Here is a 17,816-nt window from a genome sequence, read left to right on the forward strand (position 1 = left end):
TGAAGTTTTTAAATGTCGTGTATTTTACGTTGGAGAGGCTCGCATACGGTATAGAATATCCAGTACATTCCGTATTCATTTCCGCTGCACCCTAGCGAGTGACGGTTCTTATTAGCATTCAATTTTCATCGTGGTCGCCACTCCAAGCATGTTATCAGGGGGCTTGCATTTATATTAGGCGAAACTGGGTCTGAACCCTTCGGCTCGGCTCCCCCCCCCCCCCCCCCCCCCCCCCCCCCCACAAACCCTTTTCGAGGCGCTTTTGGGAAAGGGATCTTTTTGGAAGCTTCCGATCCTGGATCTGGGATGACATGCGTGGTGGTTCGTCAGCTCCACGGCGAGGGAATTTCGCTTCATACTCTCGAGTCTCGTCTGGTGGCGATGGTGCTGGACTGTTGGTGTTGCTTTCTTCTGACTCGTGGCGGTGATGGGTCAGGCGATGCGCCATCCGTGAGAGATGAGAGACTTTTCTTTTTTGGTGTTGGTGCGCCTGCCGGCAGGAAGCCGGGGAACTGGGAACTGTTGATGAGGTGACGGGGACAGTGCTCTGCCGATGGGACACACACTGCTCTCAACGGAATGGACAAAAATGAAGGTGACCAACCCTATTTTTCTAATTTCTCCTACTTTATCCACCAAATACTGGTATTTATATAGTTGGGAGCTCTCTTGCCGGACTGCTGGAAAAAAAGGAAAGGAAAAGTGATCAACCAGTTATGTTCATGGAGCTCTCTCATCCACTTTACGCTATGAATTGTTGTAAGTTGGAGTATCTGCATTTACTGCTTTTGAAGATTTGTAGAAACTAGGAACTCAATTTACTAGTATTTCACAGTGCTAGCGCCAAGCGGACATGCGTCTTACGTCACTGCATAACACAGAGATCCCATCTCGGTCAGGCGGGCCAGCGGCATAGGCCGACAGAGGAGGATTAGGTTACGAAGCAGCCGCGAAAACGGCTGGAGTGCGTCCAGTCGTACGTGCTCACGTGAAGGGGGGCTCTGATGTTTTCTGTAGAATCCGTCCGAACCAGGTCAGTGAAACCACTTCAACATGCCAAGCCAAGATGGGATTGACCGGTTGACGACGGCCTCCTGGTTCTACGGCTGCGGAAGATGAGGCCCTCGCTTCGCTAGCTTTTGTCTGTCCGCGCGAGACCGAGTCCGAGAGCTCCGCGGACCGCAGCTGGTCAAAATTTTCCGTCTCTGTTTGGAAGATCTCCCCCCTACTGTTGACGAGCGATATTAGGGAAAGTTCATGGGTCGTAGGCTGGTCTGACGAGCGATGAAACTTCCAGGTATGGTTTCGCCGGCAAGCAGGTCTGCATGGTGGACGATACTACCTTCGCTACGATTTCCATGAAACTTTGTTCGAACTTTCAAATAGAGCAGGCGAATACAATTTTGACACTAGACGTGGGTGTGCCGTGCGCCCGTGCGCAGAACGAACCCCGGCAATTCACACGCAAGTCGGCAACAGCGCGACGCGATTTCGAGTAGTTTTGGCCTTTGGTTTCCGGCCAGCGGGATCCACGAGGACAAGACGTTTTTATTTAACGCCGTGGTCGGTTTTGTGCGCCTCACCGGTCACCGCCGTGCACGCGACGCGCGCAACCGGCCGCCGCCGCCCGCGCGCGGGGGGCGGGGGGCACGTGCCCGGTGCGCGCTGCGCGGTCCCCGAGCCCCGGGGGACGGCGGGCGGGCGGCGGCAGAGCGGCCAGGGCACGGCGCTTCCGTGCTCCCTCCGTTGTCTTTGCGCGCACGGCGCATCGGCACATGGGTGACGCCTCCTCCTCGTCGTCGGTCGAGTCGAGACGTGGACGCGCCCAGGTCTGAAACCGCCACCGCCAGGTCGGTCTCCGCGCTGGCGGGTTCTGTTTCAGCTATGTATGCTTTTGTCTCGGGCGACGCCGCCGCGTCGGTGTCGCCGTGGCGGCGCGATCTGATTTGGCACCGCCTGGGATTCTCGTACGGCGTCATGTCAGAATCTAGTTAGCTGTTTCCACGGGACCCTCGGCCCCTCGCCAATAATGCGCCGGACTAGCACCGGCACCGCCGCGCTGCGTAGGTTTTCGGTGGAGGGTTCAGATAGGCCTTTCAACGGAACACGGAGTCACCGCCAAGCAGTCAGATTCTCTCCGTGCTGTACGTGCTGATGCAACTTGAACTTGGCAAGCTCCTGAGGTTTTGAAGTGACCTGTAACTGTAAGCAAGAGGTGGTTGTGGCTGAGAACCGAAAGCATGCTGTCCTGTCCTGACTTGCTTGGTTGGACGCGGATCACTGGCCCAGATTGCTGTTTACATGTGGAACGCGCCAGAGCACCGCAGCCTACGACGAAAAAGCACCGACGTCTACAAGGTTTGGGCCATTTGCCCATTGCAAATGAACGTCATGCATGCAAGCACAAATAGATGCCACTGCCGCTCCATTTTGGGCCGATACCTCACCTTCTTACTTGGGCTGATATGGTCACATCACGACGCGCGTTATTGCAAGATTTTTTTTATTTTTTATTTTAGTATTTTGCAAAAATATATGGCCTAACAAAAAAATTGCAAAGGTAACTTCCTCCCTCTGGGCAGTATACTTTCAAAAAATCATAACTAATTTATATGAACTCGGATGGAGATAAACCTTATATGAAAATTGTAGCAAGATCTACAACTTTTTAGTTCAAACTTTTTTCATTGGTGTCATATTGGTGCTCAAATAATCGACAAAAATTCTTAGATATGGAATTTGTGTCGATTTGAGCACAAAGATAGCACTAAATGAAAACAGTTTGAACTACAAAGTTGTAAATCTCATCGATATCTACAAATTTCATATAAAGTTTATCTCCATCCAAGTTCATATGAATTAGTTATGATTTTTTGAATGTGTGTTGCCCAATTTCAGATCTAAAATTTGAATTTTAGATCTGAAACTTGTGTTGATTATTTGAGCACCAAGATGATACCAAATGAAAAAAGTTTGAACCAAAAATTTATATATCTCGTCGAGATCTACAATTTTCATATAAAGTTTATCTCCATCTGAGTTCATATGAATTAGTTATGATTTTTTGAAAGTGTACTGACCCATAAGTAGGAAGTTACCGCCGATTCAACCGGCGGTAGGTAGCTAGGTATAGATTTGCAATTTTTTTTTGACCATACATTTTTTCAAAATACTAAAATAAAAAATATAAAAAAAAATCTTATTGCAAGGCCATTTGACCCAACAAACAGCAAGCTGGGCCATCTCCATTTCCTGATGACGACTAGCACGAAGTCTAGCACACACATTTCCTGCTGTAGTGCTGTGTGGTATTCACGTTTTGCACTTTAAAATGCACACAACAAGGTCTCGAAAGCTAAATCGCGATTAGTAGCATGCCATTTCCCTAATCAAGATGGCAAATGTCAAAAATGAGTCTTAATCCTATCCAGAACACGTACTGAGGTGTCAGCCTAATATAATTCTATCTGTAACACATAACACAGTTCAGGCCGTGCTTCCCACTCCCATTCCAGCTTCCCTGCAATTATTTTCTGCAGCAAAAGAGTTGTAGGCTTCGTTGCTTCCTCTTATTCGTTTCCGAGCACTAGTGCACTACATATTGCACAACTCGCCACCCTCGAACCCCGCAGAGAAGGCGGCAAGCAAGCTCAAGGCACAGACAGACCAGCGACGACAACTCCACCAGCCGCCTCCGCCCGTCACAGCGACCGGCAATTTGCGGCGACAATGTCGGCCTCACGCTCCGCTCTCTCTGCCATCCTCTTCGCCGTCCTGGCAGCGGTCGCCTTCGCCGCCACGGCGCCGTCGCCTAGCCCCGACGGCGCCCCCGCCTCGGCGCCAGCGAACCTGCTACCCAAGGCTGCCCCGACCATGGCTCCCACCCCCGCGCCCGCGCCCGCCAAGATGGCCCCGGCCCCTGCTCCGACGAAGAATGCTGCCGCCCCCAAGGCCAGCGCCCCGTCTCCGCACCACCACGCCAGCTCGCCGCCGTCAGGGGCCCCGGTGGCCGGGCCTGCTCCCGCGCCCGGACCGAGCATGCCGCCAAAGAGCGCCGCGGCACCTGCAGCCGGCTCCGCAAGCCTCGTCGCCCTGGCAGCGGCTTTCGCTGCCGTCGCGGTGCGCGGCTTCTAAATTTGAGAGGGTGGCGGACGCTGTTGGCTGTTGCTGTTCTTTGTTTTGCTGCGGATTTGTTCGCTGTTCGTAATAAGCGTCCATCTTTGTTTTGGACGTCTCGTTTGATTTTGGTGACCTGATCCCGCTGTAAGCAGATCGGTTCATTGTTTTTGTTTGAAACGAAATCTGTTCAGTGTTGTGCGTGATAGTTTTTTTTTTCCTGAAAAGTATTGGAATTCACGGAATTTTGCGGAAATTCAGCCGATATGTCCTTAACCGCAGCCGCAGCCTCCACGGCACCGGAGACGGCGGGGCCTCAGACCGTCAGACGACGGCCGGCTAACGGAAGCCGCTGGCCCAGGCTTGGCTGAGGAAAAGCTTGGCTCGACGAGCAGCTAGAACTCAGCTCAATCTAGGCTCTATTCAAGCTCGGCTTCAGTTAGAAAGCGAGCCGAGCTCGGATAGCTAGCACAAGAGTCGGCCCAATTTGTGCCACGGCCCATCAGAGCGAGCGCTAGCCCAAGAGGCCTAACGACTCTGTCTGACTGAAGCGCTAGCCCAAAGGTTTTCTGCACAAGAAGAGTTCTAGGCACATTCAGCATTTCAAAGCGTTTAAATCCTCCATGGCGTCTGCATTAACAAGTTTTCTGCTGACTGGAACCGCAAACGATGAACGCTGCCGCCCCCAAGGCCAGCGCCCAGTCTCCCCACCACCACGTCAGCTCGCCGCTGTGAGGGGTGGCTGGACCTGCTCCCGCCCCCGAACCGAGCATGCCGCCAAAGAGCGGCGCGGCACCTGCAGCCGGCTCCGCAAGCCTCGTCGCCCTGGCAGCGGCTGTCGCTGCCGTCGCGGTGCACGCCTCCTAGCTGTTCTTTGTTTTGCGCTACTGGTCAATTCCAGCCATTCCAGGCGTTGCGGGGCAAAGCGAGCGTTTCGTCATCCTCAACGTTGGTTAATACTGTAGTAGGAAGCATGCAGCGTGATACTCAAAAGTTAGTTTGCTAATATTTCAAAGAAAAAGAAGGCAGCTTGATCAGCTATATACGACCAAAGTTGTTAAGAGTCCTTCTGTTGGTCAAATCCGCTGAAAGCTAGAGATTCTCAGCTAGTATCTCTGAAATGCTTTTTTTTTGGACTACGGCAGGCAAGAAGCCGGCCTAAACAATTATAATGATAAGTAAGGTTGGTGCTTACATGATTTGTGAAAGAAGAGTATGAGAGAAAGGCAAGACTAATCTATTGTTATAATATTTTGAGACCACATTAGGAGGAAGGAGTCAACATGAGACTTGCACCGGTAAGCCCAAAGGCGAAGACCACATTGCAAACCGTTGCCAAAGCAGTGATGTGGAGGCCATTGAACACTAGGGCATCACGAGTTTTCCAAACATTCCATAGCACAGCGGTGATGATGGCTGATCGCACAGCTAGTGCCATGCTATCCGACAGAATGTTGAGGGTCTAGAGGTCACGGTAGGAGAATAGGTGTGGCGCGGCAACCCACCCAATGGCGTGCCAAACCCTGACGGCCGTGGGACAGCGCAGGAGGTGATGTTAATCCTCATGAGCACCCCAAAAGGCACAGGTGGGCGACTCAATGATGTTCCGATGGTGTAGAAGGGCAGCCGAAGGAAGCCGATGGTGGTGCACGAGCCAAATGAAGTGCTTACAGTGCGGGCGACAGTGTTGTGCCAGATGAAGGCACCGAAGTTGTTGACAGGTCGTCGTTCCATATGCCACGCATAAAACCGTGCGGAGGAGAATGGCTGCATGGCAGCACCCATCCCTCGCCGATCCACCGTACCAGGAACAGGTTGTGCACTAGAGAGTGCCTCTTGCAGGAGATGGAGCTCCGCTTCTACAACCGCAGAAAGGCGCGGGTGGAGGAAGAACTCCCATTGATTACCAAGCCAGACGGAGGCAACCGATACGTTGGGCCGTTAGCAATAAGAGGGGTGCAGGGAAGAGCTCAGCTAAGGGTCACGGACCAAGTGGGTGATCAAACCAAAACCAGCAGTTTGCACCATCACCAAAATGCACTTGGTGCATTGCCTGAATTCCGGTATGAGCTTAAGCAAAGCAATCCAAATTGGTGTGTCCAGATGATGGGAATCGCCCAAATCACAATCAGCTGCACGGCCATAAAATTGCTAGAACCATCTTTGCCAGTTGGTTGTAGGGGGAAGGTGAAGCTTCACCAGTAACTTGAACAAGAGTCTCCGGTTCTGGATGGCTAGACCTTTAACGCCTAGACCACCATGGAGCTTGTTCCAGTAGACCATTTCCCAAGCGGCCTTGCATTGGCCCCTATTGCACTGGGATCCGCCAGTCCAGATGAACGCACGGCAGATTGCGAGTATCTCTGAAATGTACTCTACCACAAATGCAATGTGCTATAGGCAAATAAGTGAAGTGAAATAAGTAGTAATCGGCAACATCATAAGAGTCGTCGGCATTTTGCTTGATAGCATACTTGCGTTGTTGATCAACAAGTGCAGCTGCTGGCTGAAATTATTTATCAAATGTCCCTGAGCAGTTTAGAGAGCGCACCAATCGCGGTGACGACGGGGCCGCCGAGCAACGGCGCCAGCGTGCTCCTGTACTGCACGACGTCGAAGAAGCCATTGCCAGTGCACAGGCAAGCAGGGGTGCCGCGGGGGGAGAGCCATGCACCACAATCTTTCCATGTCGAACATGATCGTAGCGCCCGGCTCCTCGAAGAAGGCCACCGCTCCGAGCAGCGGAACGTAGCGTTCGCAGTCGTGACGGCGCTCCACCACCCGGAAAGTCCTCTCGACGTGGTGCCGGAGAACCCACTTCGGCGACGACGAGCGCGGGCGCCGATCCGGCAGAGCCCACACCTTGGTATAGCCAACGGAGAAGTGCACTTAATTACTGGAGGCACCCGTCGACCGAGAGGAATCCCCAGATCGACGGGGTGCCGTCGGGGAACCTCGAGGGAATGGGCGCAGGCATCGGGGGCAGGGCCACCTCCTGGAGAGCGCCGCTGGCGACGTTGTACAACATCACTCGGTCGTCGTCGCCGGCGTCGAACTTCCAGGCGACGGAGCCACCTCCGACGTTGCATGTGGTGATGAACCGGGTCGTCGGGTCGCTTTCGTCGTATCGGGAGACGTCCGGCAGGGTTTTCCACGCGAAGGTCTCGGACGAGAACACGTGGAAGCACCAGCTGTCGACGCGGCCGGATTGCATCAGCTCGCGCGTCCCGGCGAGGACGATCTTGAAGTGGCCCGACGCCGCCGGACCGTATACCAGCGAGGTCCGCCAGACCGTTCCGGGAAGGTACGGCCACGGGTCGAGCGTCGGGACCAAAACCCACTGGCAGGTGGCGGGGTTGTCGACCAGGAAGACTAGTGATCGATCCGCCTTGCCGAGCGAGAAGAGCACCAGTCCGCGCGTGCAGTCCGCGGCAACGAACTGCCTCGCCAGGACGCGGGTGACCGAAGGCGGCGTGGCGCCCTTGCCGCGAACAGGCATGAACTCGTGGTATGCCCCCCTGTGGCGTGCCAGGCATGCCAGATATGCTTTCTTCCACGCGCGAGCATCGTTGTCGGAGGTCCAGATACGCCTTCTACCACGCGCGCGTCGTCGTTGTCGTTGGACGCCGGGGAGCGTCGCCGGGGCGAAGAAGCCGTGGAGCGGCGCCGCGCGGGCAGCATGGAACCGGCCGAAGGCAGGGTCCTTGAAGCGCAGGAGCGCGTCGGCGGGGACGAAGGAGAGCACGGTGAAGACAGTGTCCTCCGCCGACATCACCTTATCCATGGACGCCGTGCGGTCTTCCTGCAGCGGCGCCGTGCTGCGTGCGTGATTGCTTGTATGAAAACTTGAAAAGTCCGATGAAGGTCCGCACTCCGCACGCACCTCTTTCATGGACGACGATCTTGCGGCGGCGACGACATTGCTGTCCTTGAGTTTGACGGCGTTGGCCTTCTCTAGCAATTCCTCTCGAGCCAGCCGTCACGGGGATATCTTGCCATGGATGATTATCAGAACGAAGCAAGATTTGCGTGAGCGAAGGGGGCTTCAACTATTGGAGTTACACAACTATTTAGAGGACGAAGTGGAACGGGAAGCGAGGTTAGTAATTAGTGGGGAGCGAGCGGTCGTCCACAGAAGCAAAGAAAGCGCGCACCGGCGTGCAGGGCCGTCTGTCGCATTTACTCGGGAGGCCAAAAGTTTCGCCGCTTCACGTACCGGCTCCGGAATCCAGATTTAAAGGAAGAGCATGACGGCGCAAAAAAGAAAAATGAGAGGGTGACGGACAGGCGGAGTATATGAAACGCTGTTGCTGTTATTTGATTTTGTTGCGGGTTTGTTTGTTTTTTGCAGTAAGTGTTCATCTTTGTTTGGGACGTCTCATTTGATGACTCTGGTCACGTTGTAAGCAGATTTGTTCATTGTTCATGTCCTTTTTGGTGACTCTGGAGCACTGAAAACTAGCAGGTTGTATGTAACTGAGAGCTCAGCTCTCCCATTTATGCTCTCCAACTTCTCGCCAGTGCCACTACCAGTATACCACGGACCACGCCACAGGAGATCTGGAGGAGTAAGGGACTCGGACGGCCGTGTAACGGACGAGACGACGGTGACCGTTAGTTGCCTCAGCCGACTAATCAAGCCGAGCCATCAGCCGAGCCGAGGAAAAGCTGGAACTAGGAAACGAGCCGAGCTCGAATAGCCAGCACAAGAGTTGGCCCAATTTGTGTCACAGCCCATCAGAGTTGACCCAATTTGTTAGCCAAGAGGCCGAAAGGTTTTCTATATCCAGGCACATCCTCCCTCCGTGGCTTCTGCGTTTACAAGTTTTATGCTAAGACTGGAGCCGCATACGATAGTTTGATATAGCAAGATAAAAGCGCCACTGCGCAAATGAGCACCAAGCTTTTCAACAACAGGAACAGAAGCACCCCTTTTCGCCTAGGACTTGGACAGAAATTAGGAGAAGATGCTGAAACAGAAATTAGGAGCCGAAGTGACAGCACCGCGATTCAGAGCCGAAACCAGTTTCCTTCATCCAAGGGGACCTCAGCTCGAACAAACACATCAGCAGCACGTTACCGGAGACATGACCTTGCGCAATATAAGAGCACTGCCTCCATCCTGGTTGATCATGGCCCTCGTGTCTAGAGCAGCGCTGGCTGGAATATCACACAGCAAACCAGACCAAACAAGCCGAGCTCGAATAGCAGCTAGCACACAAGAGTTAGCCCAATTTTTGTCACGGCCCATCAGAATGAGCGCTAGCCCAGTAGGCCGGGAGTCACTCTGATAGGCCGAAAGGTTTTCTGTAAGAAGAGTTCTGGCTAGATTCAAAGCGTTTAAATCCTCAAGGGATTCTGCGTTTACAAGTTTTCTAAAAAGTGAGGTGGTCTGGTGTTCCAGCTGCTTCGACTGCTCCTGTGCACCCGAGCTTTTGCATCCATTGGATGCACTACGACGTCCATTGTGCATCTATGCTCAGGTATACGGGAGCACCCGAAAACGACTATGGGGTCCAGTCCCCGGCCATATTTGATGACTTAATATCTGTGCAAATGGGGATTCGAACCATGGTTTGCTAGCTCCACTCTACAATGAGCTAGCTAACCAGGTTAGAGCCCATTGCAACTGGAGCCCATTTACAATGAGCTAGCCAACCAAGCTAGAGCCCAGTTGCACGGGAGCACCCGAAGAAATTTTTTTATTTTTATGTTTTTTTACAATTTTGCACAAATAAATAGTGGAACGAAAAATTTGCAGAAATAGAACTATGCCGTCGCTTGAAACAGCGGTAAAAGGCTACCGCTTTCTCAACCGGCGGTAAGAGAAGCTACCGCCGTTTCACCAGGTGGTAGCTACCTTACCGCCCTCCCATCCGGCGGGCCGCATACAGAAACGAGCGGTGCGGGGACGATGCTGTTCCGCCGGTGGCCGCCCCAGCCTGTTCATTTGCACAAGCGCTAGCGAGCTAGAAGCCAGAGCGAGCGCGCTTGTGCGAGAGAAGAGGAAGGGAGGGAGGGAGAGAAGAAGGGAGGAAGGGAGAGAAGAAGGGAGGGAGGAGAAGGGAAATAAAGGAAGAGAGGGAGGAGGGGAGGGAAGGGGAGATTGAAGACCCGTTCTTCGCTTCGTTAGAGGTATTTTTTCTAATCCTCTAATTTGGGTTAGCTCGCAGTAGATAGATCTATTAGTTAGTTTAGTAGGATTTGAGACATAGAAAAATGTAGGTTAGTTACCTTAGTCAGTTTAGTGAATTTAGCTTAGGTATTTAGTTGACAGTAAAATTAGTTTGTTAATTTATGTAGATTAATTTTAGATGAATATTATTTGCAATGTTAGGGTTATATTATGTATAGGTATTCAGAATGTAGTTGTTTCAGGGGTAGTTAGAATTATTAGATTTAATTAGAATTTTTTTTCTTGTCGCGTATATTGACCCGCTGTTAGGGTTAGATTAATGTAGTAATATTTAGTAATTGTCTATGGTAGTATTGTGTATATTGATCAAGTAAAATGAAATGAATTAGTTCGTAATTTTGGATTACTCTAAAAGGGTTATTACTGGCGATGATAGAATTACATGTATGTATCGTATATTGAAATGTAGGTGTTGTTGGAGTTAACTGATTTAAGTTATTGAGAGTAATTTTCACTGTTCGTATCGTGTATATTGGCAAGCATGTCGAAAAGTTTATATTTCCAAGTGTTCTATGATCTGGGGGAGGTTAGATATGGTTCAGAAGGGGTAGATTTCAGTTGTTCTGCAAGTATTTACCAAGAGCAAGAGAGAGGACTTGGGGTTCAATATGCAAGTGGCTTTGTAAGGCTTTCGATCTTGATAGAGATCAAGTGAATCTGTCTGTTAGAGCTGTAGTGAGGAGACAGCCTGACATAAACTTTTGGGAGTTGATCCCGCTTGAAGGAACCTAGAACTACCGGGCTTATGTAAATGGTTGCACGAAGCGCGGTTTACCGCTAATATTGTATGTTCAAGTGTTCACGAAGGTTGGGTCTAGCAGTCAGGTGGAAGAAGAAGTGGGAGGTGCTGAAGTTGAAGCCGAGGAAGGTGTGGAGAGTATTGATGGGAAAAATGAAGAACATGATGAAGATGGGGCAGAAGAGGGAGATGTAGAGGATGATATTGCAACTCGTGAGCCAAATGGGGAGGCTGATGAGGGGGAAGACATCCCTCAGTTAGTTGAGCAGGTGGAGAGGGAAGGATAAGAGGCCAATGGTGCCATGGAGGATAACTCTTCAGATGAGGAAGATGCTTACCCTGTCCCGCGGAACTGGTCAACTTATGACCATTCCGCCCTACATGTCAATGTAGGAGAAAATATCCCTTGGGAGTACAAGGAGAATGAGGTTTGCGTGGGTGCTTTGTACCATAGTGGGGATGAGGTGAGGCAACTGTGAAACGATGATCCACTATATCTTTGCAGCGGCAGTTTAGGGTGGTGAAGAGCAACCCGACGGTGTATGGTGTCTACTGTGTGAGAAGCAATTTCCCGTTTAGGGTGCACGCATACAAGGGAAAGTGGAAGGATTACTAGGAGGTGATTAGAGTGGTTGAGCACCAATGCTTGCTGGATGAATTGGAAGGAACAAACCGCAACCTCACTACTGATTTTGTTGCTTAATACATGTATCCTCAGATAGTAGAGAATCCCAGCTTCGAGCGAAGTCGATTGTTTGTTTCATAGAGGAGAAGTTCAAGTACAAGATTAGCTACCACAAAGCTTATAGAGCAAAGCAGAAGGCGTTAGAGATGAAGTGGGGTACGTACGAAGCATCGTATGACAACCTCTCTCTCCTATTGCACACTATTTGCCAGAGGAACCCAGGAAGTTACGACGACCTGAAAGCCTATCCATGTGCTCAGTTTATAGGCAAACAGGTTCTGCAGCGGTCATTCTTGACCTTGGGTCCTTGCATTGAGGCTTTTCAGCGATGTTGCCCAGTCATTTGCATTGATGGTACATTTCTAACTGGAAGGTATAAAGGCACAATCTTGACAGCTATTGGGTCTGATGGTAACAATCAGGTGTTGCCACTGGCAATCGCATTTGTGGAGAACGAGTCTGTAGATAGTTAGTATTGGTTCCTAGAGAGGGTGAAGCATATGATTGTGAAGGATGTGGAGGGTGTCGGCACTAACATTTTACAAGCATTCGAAGACTTACAGAATGGTAGTGTGTAGTGTTTCAGGGTGCCCATATGGCCAGACTTGAAGAGTAGGTGGTGCATGAGGCATATGGGAGCAAACTTTCATAGTCAATTCAAGAACAAGACCCTTATAAAAATATTCAAGCGGCTATGTACCTAGAATCAGGAGAGAAAATTCAACATACTATGGAAGAAACTTGATGAGCTTACAAAGAAACAATTCGAAGAGCTAGGTAAGAGGCCGGTAAATAGCGAGGCCGACCCCCCTGTGTCTCTGGAGGACGTGGAACTCGATGGTCTGAATGTCAGGTGAAGATGGGGAAGGTCCATCAAGAGCTTCTCACAGTGGATTGAGCACGAGCCGAAGAAAAAGTGGGCATTACTCTATGACGAGGGAGGTGCTCAGTGGGGTATAATAATGATGCCCAGGCTACTGATTCGGTAGAGTGTAGAGTACTTCATAGGTTATTCAGTATGACAGCAGACGTGCTTACCCTCTCCTCTATCCTCTCAGCGAAGCAAAGGTGAGCACGACAAAGATGGGTGCAGAGGAATCCGCCGTACCCTACCTCAGTAGTGACCACGGCAAAGCTGAGTGCCGCATGCGTCGTGGATGGCTCGTCTGGTCGAGACCTCACTTCACCCAGGTTGGGCCCCGCCTCTCCCAAGTAGGCCGGTGCAGGGACTTTGATAGCTAAGCCAGTGTAGGCTATGATGTCCATGCATGTCCTTTTCCATTTGGCATTATGGACATGGTCCATGGACCATCTCAGTAGCATTCTATATATGGGATGTTCAGGCAACGTTCACACGCACTACTAACACTACCCAACCTTAATCCACCATTTGCAGTGAGGTTGCGTCTCCCTCTAAGAAATGTCGTCGTGGAGGGAGGAGCGAAATAGGGTTAAACCATGGAATGAGCGCCCCAAATGCCACTGCGACTTCCGTGCGTGGTTGCAGGTATGGGAGGATGACACACCCAGGGGGAAGAATGGGTGTAGGTACTTCAAGTGTCCTGACATTGACGATAATTTCAAGGTTAGTTCATCCATTCATAAACATTTTACATACATTTTCTACGTACCAGTTTCTTGAACTAATAACGAATGAACATGTAGGTATGCACATTCATGGAATGGATAGATGCTAGGGCTATAGGGGGGTGCCCATTTGGCCAGTGGTGCTGGAGACCAAAGTCCAATACTATGGAAGGATGGAAGCAGCTCGAGACGCGGCACATGCTGCTCGTCTCGAGGAAGAACGTTGTGTTCGCCAACAACAAATCCGTTTGAAGGGAAAGGAGGATCAACTGTAGAGACGGGCATGAGCAGTTAGGTTCTCGAGAGGTAGCACTAAAATGGTAGGAGGAAGAATTCGAAACTCGTCAGGCGCAGCTCCTCCAGGAAGAAAAACGACAGAAGAAGATGAAGAAGCAGGAGGCAGAATGTTCCTCCAAAACAGCGAGGAAGGGGAAACTTCCCCGGTTCACCTAGTAGAATGTTACTTATCCTCCACTGATTTACATTACCTAAGGCATTTTATCGTAGGGAAGGTGCTCTTTTAGGTTTGTCATGTTGGGCACCTCGGATGCTATTGTACTGTTGCTTGTACTGTTATAACATTTCATCTTCTTGCTTCGAGTACTGAAATTCCACACTATTCCCATTACACTTCTCTACGGCTAGTACAGTACTAAAAGAATGGTTTCCACTGTTGATGTGAACCCTTACTAAAAAGCCTACACTATAAACGGCAAGGACCCTGAACGTGAAGCCTTCTCAGACAGATAGGACTCCACACTGACACCTACATCCCTGCACCTGCAAAGCCTATATGTACCATTCCTCAGGATGATTGAACACGACGGGGTACTGAGCACATGGGGTTGTAGTGCATCTCCATCTCAGCACTCCTTATATTGAACCCCCCCTCTCCTTCCACGCCACTGAGCACGAGTAAGAATCCCATATCCTTCCACGCTACTGAGCATGAGTAAGAACTATGGCATCCGCAAGAGCGAGAGGTCGTGGGAGGAGGGGAAGAGGAGGGGGTGCACCTATTCCAACCATCATTTGGCTAGGTTCTTTTGGCCCAACAGAGTATGAGGCACCCCTCGACGAGTTCCCTTTGGAGGACAGGGCTAACTACGCCCCTCCAAACTCCCTTAGGCCTTATGATGACTGCCAGGATTGCGTGGCCAATATGTCACCATGGCGTGGTTTGTGTCGTCCAGCTCTATGATGGCTACGGTGATGGAAGCCGTTATTTCTTTCGATGTCCGTATGGGTTTGTGAGTCAAGTCATTACTTCATTACTCTTCCTAAGCTTCTCGTGCTATAAACTAACATCACGTTCAGACTTATCTCGATGAAGGAAACTGCCGCTATGCTAAGTGGGTCGATCCACCACTTCTTGAGCCAACCCAGGAGTACATACACTACCTCAAGAGCAAAATCTTTGACCTCGAGTATAAGGTCGATAATCTTCAATCCGAAGTTGATGCAAATCCTTGGGCGGTCGACATCGCAGGTGATTTGATTTGTACCGATTCATGGTACAAGTGCCCCTACCACCATAACAAGGATCAACCCCCGTTTCCGCCATCCTCTGCGGGTGCTGGCTACTATGGAGCTGGGCCGTCACATCTCTCGCAGAGCTAGTTCTACTAGAAAGTAGACATGGCTCTTTCCCCGACTATTTCAATTACCTAAGGCATGCTAGGTTTAGCAACAACACTGGTTTAGGATAGCATCCGTGCCGCATATGTCACTGCAATCTATAACTATTTGTTCACCATGGAGCCGTTCTTGTTCGTATGTTCTGCACGTATTTTGTTTGTATCTGTTGTAATCTCGCTGCAAACAGCTATGTATCTAATGGCAAGGAGTTAAATCATTTTCAATTATTTCGTTCAATCACTCTACCTCTCTCAAATTACGAAGTTACATATTGCAATGAAACTACATATTTCACTTTTAAAAATATCAGACAAAATTACACGAAACATAACTAATAAAAATTAAAACAGAGTTATAGGCAGTTCATTAAAACAATGCAAAAATACTAGGCTGGGCCAGTGTAACACCTCTAGTGCTTAGGCATTTTATTAGTGCTAATCATCTACATGGCACGAGTAATTAGCATCTTTCTTGAGTGCAAAATCGTGCTTAACGAAGTTGGTTAATGCTTTCACTCATGTGGTGTTCGTACGTGAATTGAAAGCTAAGTGCAACAAGGGCTTGACCTGTTTTCCAAGTGACAAAAACAAAAAAGGGGCATATTTCACTTTTAAAAATATCATATAAAATTACACGAAAAATAACTACTAAAACAGAGTTATATCCGGTTCAACAGCTATAACCATTTCAACCGGCTATAGCATCCAACATCAAATAAACCCGGCTAAAATAGGCCCTTGGAGCCTGCTGCCGTTCGAACGGCAGTAGCCCAAATACCGCCGTACGAAATGGTGGTGACAGGCTACAGCCGTTTCAAACGGCGGTAGGAGGTCGCGCATCAGTCAAGCCCTCCTACCATCGTTTCAACTGGCTGTAGCGGCGATACCGCCGCTTCAACCGGCGGCATAGATCCATTTCTGCAAATTTTTTGATCAACTATTTATTTCTGCAAAATCGTAAAAAAATATAAAAATAAAAAATATTCGCACCCGAAGCAACTGGAACACCATATCCTCTCTTAGGCGCCACTGCGAAAATGAGATCGAGCTTTTCAACAACAGAAACAGAAGCTCCACCACTACTACGTAGCTCTTCATGTTGAAGATCAATTTTTATTTATCTTTGTACCCCACCGAAAGCTCTGGCCCGTCTGTTTGGATAGGGCAGGTAATACACTTCTTCCAACGGTCTAAATTAAGACCTCTCATGTGGGCTTCGCTATTCCAAAATCCAAACACTACATCTCGCATGCATATGCGCTTGAAATGTATTTTGTGGCACTTTCTGAATATTCAGATATTTTTTCTTTTGTAAAACATTTTAAAAAAATTGCAACAGCTGTGAACTTGTTTCGCTTGGTGAGCGGTGACGATCAATATGGTGACAGGTGAGTTTAATTCTATCCGAAAAAATATGCTTTGTCAATAAAAGATTTTGTTCGGCTCATGGGCCTTCACTGGCCGTATAGGTACGCATAGCCGTGCATAGTAGGCACACTGTTGGTGTTGGTTTCAAGACAATTCAACTGGCTCAACGAAAGTGACAGCACCGCGAGTCAGAGCCGAAACCAGTTTCCTTCATCCAAGGGGACATCCGTAACAAAGAACGAGCACATCAGTAGCACGTCACCGGAGACATGACCTAGCTTAGCTATATCTAGCACTGCCTCCATCCTGGTCGGTCATGGCCCTTGTGTCTAGAGCAGCACTAGCTGGAACATCATACAACAAACCAGGCCAAACCCGGCCAACGACGCCGAACCGAGGCCGGCCGCGCTGGGGTACGACATGAACGGCGTCGTGCCCGGGGTTGCGGTGGTGCCTCCCCCGCCACCTCCAGAGCACGTTGGGGTCGTCGGCGTCGTGTACGGCGTCGGCGTGGTGGTGGTCGGGGTCGTCGGCATCGGCGTCGTGTAGGGCGTGGTAGGGGTTGGGGACGTCCTCGGCGTCGTCGTCGGGGTCGGCGAGGCGGGGGAGGAGGAGCCGCCGACGGTCACGGCGAGCTTCATCCCGGCGCCGCAGTGGCCCGTGATGCTGCACACGAAGTAGTGGGTGCCGGGCGTCTTGAGGGGCACCGTGGTCGCGCCGCTGCTGTCGGATCCCAGCGGATTCGCCGCCGTGCACGCCATGTACTCCGCCGCGCTCACCTCCACCACCGTGTGCAACCCTTTCGCGTAGTTGAACACTGCCACCGATCAAACACAGACTCGTGAGCCGTCTAGCTAGCATGCATACATGCGCCAAGTATGAGAGCGCGTGTACAATTATACATACCGAGGCTGTCACCGACTTTGAAGGTTTTGGAGGCGGTCCATGAGGTGTAGTCGACGCCGGTGGTCCAGCCGGAGCCATCGCCGACGGTGTAGGAGGAGGCAGCAGCCGTGGAGGAGCAGGTGGCCACGAGCAGCAGAACTGCCAGAGGCAACCGAGAGACCCAGCAGGAAGTCATTGGGTTGAGCACCGCTGATCAGACAAGAGTTTCCGAAAGCAGCTGGCTTTACTTTGGATGGCGTTGCGCCGCACTAGCTAATGAGAAATTGGGAACTGACGACGCAGAGACGACGGGAATATGGCCCCTATATAACAGCGCCGATCGCAACGCGGAGTTGGTGGCCAATAGGCTTTCACCGGCTGTGTGGGAAGGAATATAACGAGCCGCTTTACCTATGAGGAAATGAAACGCTTTCGCTGCATGAATAGGACGGCGATTGTTGTTCAGGCTCTGGCTCTTTGTGCCACCAACCGATGACAAGATTTCATGATTAAGTTTCAGGAACAAGTTTTGCATCATAAGCAACAGGACTTTGGGTCAGCATGGATCTTGTCGTCTGCTCATCGAGCAGGGAGTTCATAGAT

At 50.5% G+C, this 17,816-nt stretch overlaps 2 protein-coding genes across 2 annotated transcripts; one reads left to right on the plus strand and one right to left on the minus strand.

Annotated features, from left to right (window-relative positions):
• Positions 1-3,617: 3,617 nt before the first annotated feature.
• LOC101772480 (cyclin-dependent kinase inhibitor 1C) lies at positions 3,618-4,324 on the plus strand. The gene has a single exon (XM_004955166.2). The coding sequence runs from the start codon at positions 3,730-3,732 to the stop codon at positions 4,132-4,134; it is 405 nt and encodes a 134-aa protein (XP_004955223.1). The 5' UTR covers positions 3,618-3,729; the 3' UTR covers positions 4,135-4,324.
• Positions 4,325-16,481: 12,157 nt separating this feature from the next.
• On the minus strand, positions 16,482-17,528 carry LOC101760333 (blue copper protein). Its single transcript, XM_004953926.3, has 2 exons — positions 17,235-17,528; positions 16,482-17,145 (listed from the first exon to the last, which is right to left on the minus strand). The coding sequence occupies exons 1-2, from the start codon at positions 17,407-17,409 to the stop codon at positions 16,658-16,660; spliced, it is 663 nt and encodes a 220-aa protein (XP_004953983.1). The 5' UTR covers positions 17,410-17,528; the 3' UTR covers positions 16,482-16,657.
• Positions 17,529-17,816: the final 288 nt, after the last annotated feature.

Source organism: Setaria italica, chromosome I (genome assembly GCF_000263155.2).
Source record: "Setaria italica strain Yugu1 chromosome I, Setaria_italica_v2.0, whole genome shotgun sequence".
Taxonomy (NCBI): domain Eukaryota; kingdom Viridiplantae; phylum Streptophyta; class Magnoliopsida; order Poales; family Poaceae; genus Setaria; species Setaria italica.